This window comes from Podarcis muralis, chromosome 16 (assembly GCF_964188315.1).
Source record: "Podarcis muralis chromosome 16, rPodMur119.hap1.1, whole genome shotgun sequence".
NCBI lineage: Eukaryota > Metazoa > Chordata > Lepidosauria > Squamata > Lacertidae > Podarcis > Podarcis muralis.
In genome coordinates, this window is record NC_135670.1 from 38763859 (window position 1) to 38770425 (window position 6567).

The window sequence follows — 6567 nt, forward strand, 5'->3', positions numbered from 1 at the left end:
ATACATTCTTTAGAGAGCACCCTTTATTCAGCCTTATGTACACCCAAAACACATGCTGCTCCAACCAATACCTCCTCACACTATTTTTTAAACGTGTGCATCTGTTAATTTTTAAGTTTCAAAAACTCACAGTCATGCAGAACAATGAATGTCCCTCAATTTTTATTTTGCCTCCTCAGAAGCATTTCCCCCTTGCAACATCAAAGACATGTGAAAACTGCTCTCCTTTCTCCTCCTTGTAACCAAGAGGGCTACAACATTATTAAGATTAATTATAACCAATATGCTTCAATGAATAGCCTCTCAATTTTCCTTTTGCCACCTCAGAAGAAAAAATAATTTTCTTGCCATCCTCCCAGGATGTGGGAGACTTGTTTCCCTTTCCTCTCCCTACCACGAGGACTGCAACCTTAATAATAATAATTTTAAATGAAATCTGGGATTCCGGCTATTCTTAGGATTCCCTCCCTGCTCCCTCCCTTCTCTCTCACCTAGTTCTGATCAAGGTGATCCCCCCCGCCCCCGCTCTGCCTTCCTCCTGCCCCCTCCCTTCCCAGCTTCTGTGCATGTTTCAAATCCTGTGCATAGTCAGTATCAAATCGACCTCAAATCCTATACGGAGACGCCCCCCCGCAGTGCACGGATCTTCTCCATTCCCCCCCACACACACACACCAGGTGCATTCAATCTTTGAGAAGCAGGGGTGTTTCCTATTGACAAGACTCCCCCCCCCCCCGCTAAGGAAGAAGTCGTGTGTGTCAAGCTAAAGGATCCATTTCACTGGGTGGCGGCGGGAGGGGGGCAGCCGGGCAGGAAGCAGGACGGATCCTGCACAGGGTCAAGTGGGGGAGGGGAGAGAAAGGTGCATACATGCAACGGGGGGGGTCTCTCTTCTCGCCCCCCACTAAAATGACATGAGCTCTCCCTCACACAAACACACACACACTTTGCACCCCCCTTTTCGATGCAACCTCCAGGTCTGCCATGCAGTTCCACCCCCCAGGGTGCAAACACGCCCCCCACCCGGCCACCCCCCCAAAAAAACACACCAGCCCCAGGAAACCCCTTGCCTGGTTCTTGTCGAACTGCTCCCTCTCCGCCTCCAGGCTGTGCCCCCCTCGGCGGCTCAGCACCCGCGCCGGCACGTTCTTGATGGTGTTCATGGTGCCAGGCAGGAAGCCTCCTGGGCCCGGGCTGGCAGCAGCTGCTCTCGGCGGCCCCGCTCCCTTCCTCCCCGCTGCCTTCCTCGCTCGCCCGCCTCGCCCGCCAGAGGAGCAGCAACTCCGGCTCGGCCTGCGAGACTCCGCCGGATTCTTCCCGGGGTCGGGAATGCCAAGGCGCACTCGCACCACGGCGCCCCCTGCTGGCCTGACGGAGAACTGCCGCTCCGCCTCTTCCCTCCTCCCTCCTGGAGGCGCTCCTTCTGGCCCGAGAGCAGCAGCCGGCCATTCACAAGGCGAAGCGGGCCACGCCCCCGGGCCGAGCGGCAGCCAATCCGCGCCCTCTCCTCGCCGCCGAGCCCCGCCCCCTCGCAAGAGGCTCGCCTGGCGCAGCGGCGCCTCCTCGGAAGCTGCCTCATCGCGAAGGAAGGCGGACAAACCTGGCGCGCAGGTTGCTTCCTGGAGGCCAGGTGGGGCGGCGGGATCCTCTGGCGGCGGGATCCGGCCCGGCCTGCAAGGAACTCAGGGCATGGAAATCTGGATCCCCACCCGCTCCTGTTCTTTAAAGTTTATATATATATAATCATTAAAGTTGTGACCATTTCTAATACAGATTATTGTCTGCTTGAGTTTATTATTACATTTTACATTTAGCCACTGCCAGGGTAGGGTGGCGGCACTGCAACTGGGCCTGCAATAAACTAACTTTGTGCTGAGTTCCCCCACCTTTTTTCCAGAAAAGCACATGGGAATGCGGTTTACCTTCCCACCAGAGTGGTACCTATTTATCTACTTGCACTTTGACGTGCTTTCAAACTGCTAGGTGGGCAGGAGCTGATCTGATCGGCAAGCCCTAGGCCCCCCCCCCCCCAAAAAACAACATTACTTGAGCAAGGAAAATTGGGTATGTAGAATTTTATATTATTTATCTTATTTCAGGTTGTTGTAGGTACAGATGTTCTGGTTCTTATATTTAATTTATAAGGGTTGTATCTGATGGAGTCTTTCCCTACAGACAGGGGTGGAAAATCCACGACGCTTTATATGCTGAACTATAACTCCCATAATCCCAGAATGTTGGCCATGGGGGCCAGGACTTGGAAGGTTTTGGCTGAACAAAAGTTCTCTAAACTAGTTCAAACATCTCCGAACTACACCTGAAATTAGTTCCCATAATTGCCAAGTGAACTAATGGTAAATTAAGTTCAGTCTGGGGTAGAACTTGGAACAATTTCTAATTCATCTTCAGGGGGCCTGGACTCTTAGCTTTCATTTAAGAAAAAGTAAAGTAAACTGGACATCTATAAAGAAAGTTACACAGCAAAACAAGGATGCAATGTCTGCATAAAATAGGTCTCTCAGTGGCTATTTGCTAGAATGACAAACCCAAACCTCCATATTCAGGGGTAATATATCTCTGAATATCCAGTGCTAGGGGCAAAAAAACGAAGACTGTTGCATTTATGGGTAGACTTCCACCATGGGAAACAAGATGCTGGACAAGATGAAACTTTAATCATTTGATAGTATCAGCTTGTGTTCAAAACTAATAAAACTCTGTGGATGTATTAATTTTAGAAGACCTGTTTACATGCCTACAGGTGTCAGTTTAATTTAATTGAGTGTAGTTAATGACCTAAAGTTTTTCCCCATTCCAGTTGAAGAAGAACCTAGTGATACTCAGAAGCTTGCAATGTGCATGCACTAATAAGATATTATTTGGTTTCATGGCTCTATCAGACCTCCAGGGCATGAAGCCAGAAGGCACAATTAATAGCCTGCATTGTTATTTCAAAAGTTAGTCTGCCTGCCACCCGTTAGTGGGACTAAAAAACCGCTTAAGTGACTTTTTAAATACAGCCAAATCCTCTTACTTGGACCTTACTGGTTAAGCTCCTTGACCATTTTAATGTGGGGTTTGCAAACTGTAGCTTGACAGTCACAGTCAAATTATTAATTAATATTATTATTACTTAGTTCACTGCATCCCACCCTTCACTAAGGTCTCAGGGCAGGTTACAGCATTAAAAACAATGTTAAAAACCATCTAGAACTTAAATCATGACCAAATCAAACAAGTTTAGGATTTGGCTGCAAATAGATATCACATAATTTACCTGCCTGGCCCTGCCCTTCCTAAGGGTGGGTTGCACACACACGAACATTGGTTGCTTGACAATATTAGAGGCAGAACTTTCTTATCCAATCAAGCTCAATGGAATCTCATTCAACACATTCAGCTGCAGCGGCCAAGTAATAAGAGTGTGTACACTTGTGAAGTTTGCCTTTGTCAGATTATCCCCTCGCAGAACCTTTGTGCCTTGTGTGTTTTCGCCTGCTGGAAATGTGTCCTTGAATTCTGATGATGACTCTCACTTGCCTGCGTGGAAGGCTAGAGATGGGTGTAGGACTGTGTAGACGCTGGTGTACAAAGGTCCAAATTTGCATTTGTTGCCCCACCCACTTTTGCCTCAGGCCCCACCCATCACTGGAATGCAGCTCCTTCTGGATGGAAGCCAAGGGGACGGGTGTCCTCAAGGATTATTATGGGGCTGGGTAAACAGCAGGCTAATTTCTGGTAACAATGTCACATAGAACATGGAGCAAGGTTGTTTTCTGCTGCTCCAGAGAGCCAGAGGGCAGGACTTGAACCAGTCAGGGCCGGCCCACCCATGAGACAAGGTGAGGCAATTGCCTCAGGCAGCAGGATCCAATGTCAGTCTCCCCCCTCCTTGTTCCTGATGCAGACCTTTCATTGCCCCTTCTTCCCTAGCAGTGAGTGGGTGCCCTAATGCCTTGGGCTGATGGCTCTGAAACCAATGGATTCCAATTGCAAGAAAGGATATTCCAACTAAACATTAGGAATAGCTTTCTGAGCACAAGAGCTGTTGGACCGTGGAACACACAACTTCAGGTGGTGGACTCTCCTTCCTTGGAGGTTTCTAAATGGGGTTAGACCAGGTTCTATACACACTAGAAAGTTGCTCTCTCAAGAAAAAGCAGCAAATCTGGGGGTTGTGGTTCATTTGGGGTAGGGGAGGCGGACCCACTGTGAACACCCATAGGCCTAAGAGATAGTACCGGCACTATTAATTCTTTCTTGTTCTCTCCTCTGCTCATTGCACCACACTGCCAATTTAAAGGAAATTAGTAAGAGATACAAACACACCTAACGATGGTATGTTTATAACTATTTTTGCAAAAATGAGTATTTTACACACACAGTGAACTTTAGCAGATGTCATATGAAGAAATGAAAATGAAAAATTCATCTGCTGCTGAGGGTTTCCCCATGTTGCTCTCCTTTTGTAGATGGGAGGGTGCAGCCTTTAAGATTTCATTAATTAGATTCTCACCTCACTTTTGTGTTCTGTAAGATGGTCCAGAAATAATTATAATAAACTGTTAAAAGTGTTTGATCATGTCACTCTGCCCAGCTATTTCTGGCCAAAAGAACAGCAGTAATCCCAAACCGAACTACACTTTCTCCATCAAGCTTTCCAAGCTGGGGGTGGAAACCCAGTCCCAAATATTCCAGCAGTAATTTACCAGCAAAGTACTGTATTTCTAGAATGGCAGTTAGTGGCCTTTCAAGTCTGAATGTACCTTGTAAGGCTGTCTGCCCCTACAGAGATCTGTAGGATCACTTAGCTAATTTGGTGAAATTGTACTCATGGCACTGCAAACCTACAGAATACTACAGGGCGGTGACCTCAAAATGGGCATTTTCAGTCAATCCTCCATGGGCTGTGGAATGCCCTAAGCCATATGTGAAGCAGCAACCATGTAAATACATGTATTTTGGAATTTTGCCTTTGGCACAAACTTTAGGCTGTTTTAGGAGATGAGGATTCAGTATGTGCAACGGAACCAAGTGCACCTTTCCCCTCTTCCTTCCCATCACATTCCCTCCCTCTATTGTCTCGTTTCAGATTTTCGATTACTGGTATATGCTCTTTGTGGCCTATCTAATCCCGCTATGTAAATGCTGTGCACATTGATGGTGCAGGATAAATAGTAGCGGTGGTAGCAAAACTCATTTCAACAGTCTGTACATTTTGCCCAAATCTTGATATCATTACTGTTTATTACTTTTTGCTTAGCTGTTAAAAGAAAAGGCGGTGCCTATTCTGCTTTTCCTTGCTTCTCTTTGCTAAAGCAATTGCTAGCACTGGCCCTGGATCTTTAATCACCAGCTTCGTTCTGCTGCAGAAACGATTGAATATATTTGATCCAGCTCTGTTCTACCACTCTATTCTACCGCCTTCTTGTGTCTTGACCCTCTAATTAAACACAAGACAGGGAGCGGGGGAAGCCTACACACCCAAGCTGAAGGCAGGCAGGAATTAATGGGAGCTTTGTTTTGCTCGAATAACAGTAGAGAATGTGAACACAAGGCAGGCAGCCTTACCCTCATTTACTGCCTTTCCCAAAACACGCCCTCATTCTAAGCCAGCTGAAGCACATCGCGGGACACATTTGGGACACCTCTGACAAATGTTTGAAAGCAAACTCACACAAAGTCCACACAAAAATGACTGTGAGCCGCAGGTAGGGATGCAGAATTGTGGTTTTTCTCAGTCTCTCATTTCTCCAGTCTTTTCACAACATTACTATTATCAGTTTGCAAAAAGCCAAAAGTTCTATTGAAAATTCACCAGCCTTTCAGTGCATATTTTTCCTAATATACACATTTCTGCAAGCAATTTCCCGTAACAAAATGTTCTTTTGTGTTATTTTCATGAATGCAGACATTCCCCTAACATAAACGTGATGTTATTGGGTTGAAGAACTGCATCACAAAATTTGGAGAAGTGCATAATTCGAAGCACATCTGTGTTTCGGTCTGCATATTGTTTTGCAAAGTGGGGGTTAGGTACGTTCACATTAAAATGCAAACTGTACCAGAATTCTCCCATATCACTATCCTCACCTGTAGTGCGACATGCACAGAACTAAAATGTATTTGGCTGACAAACAGCTCTCAAGGCTTCTAGTTCCAACTTGAAAGCTGCTGTTTGAGTGACTGGGCTACAGAGCAGGTGGAGAGAGAAGCACGACCGCTGCATCTTGATGGGGAAAGACCTAATTGCCTGGCATTTGTCAGCACCCGAAATTGCTGGCCACATTTCTCCTGGAAAAGACCAATGCCGCTCAAACTCTGCTGGAGGTAGGACTCCTGGAATACATGGGCCCCAAATGGTTATCATCAGGGGTTTTATCAGATGGTGGAACTCAGTTCTGGCATCTCTCAGGTGGGCACCATTGCCATTCTAAGAGAATGACAGAAGTGTTCATGGTGAGTTTTGGCACCTGTTTTTCTAGAAAAATAGCACTGGTTATCATAGAGCTGTAGAGTTGGAAGGAATCCTGAAGGGCATCTAGTGTAGCCCCCTGCAATGGAGGT

General features: G+C 46.7%; 1 protein-coding gene across 1 annotated transcript in view; it reads right to left on the bottom strand.

The window, feature by feature from the left end:
- HIP1R (huntingtin interacting protein 1 related) overlaps positions 1–1277 on the bottom strand; it is a 70061-nt gene extending 68784 nt beyond the window's left edge. The window contains exon 1 of the mRNA XM_028710614.2: positions 1071–1277. Coding sequence (XP_028566447.2) covers positions 1071–1163 — 93 coding nt within the window. The 5' untranslated portion in view covers positions 1164–1277. The remainder of the gene's footprint in view (positions 1–1070) is intronic.
- Between the last annotated feature and the right edge of the window lie 5290 nt (positions 1278–6567).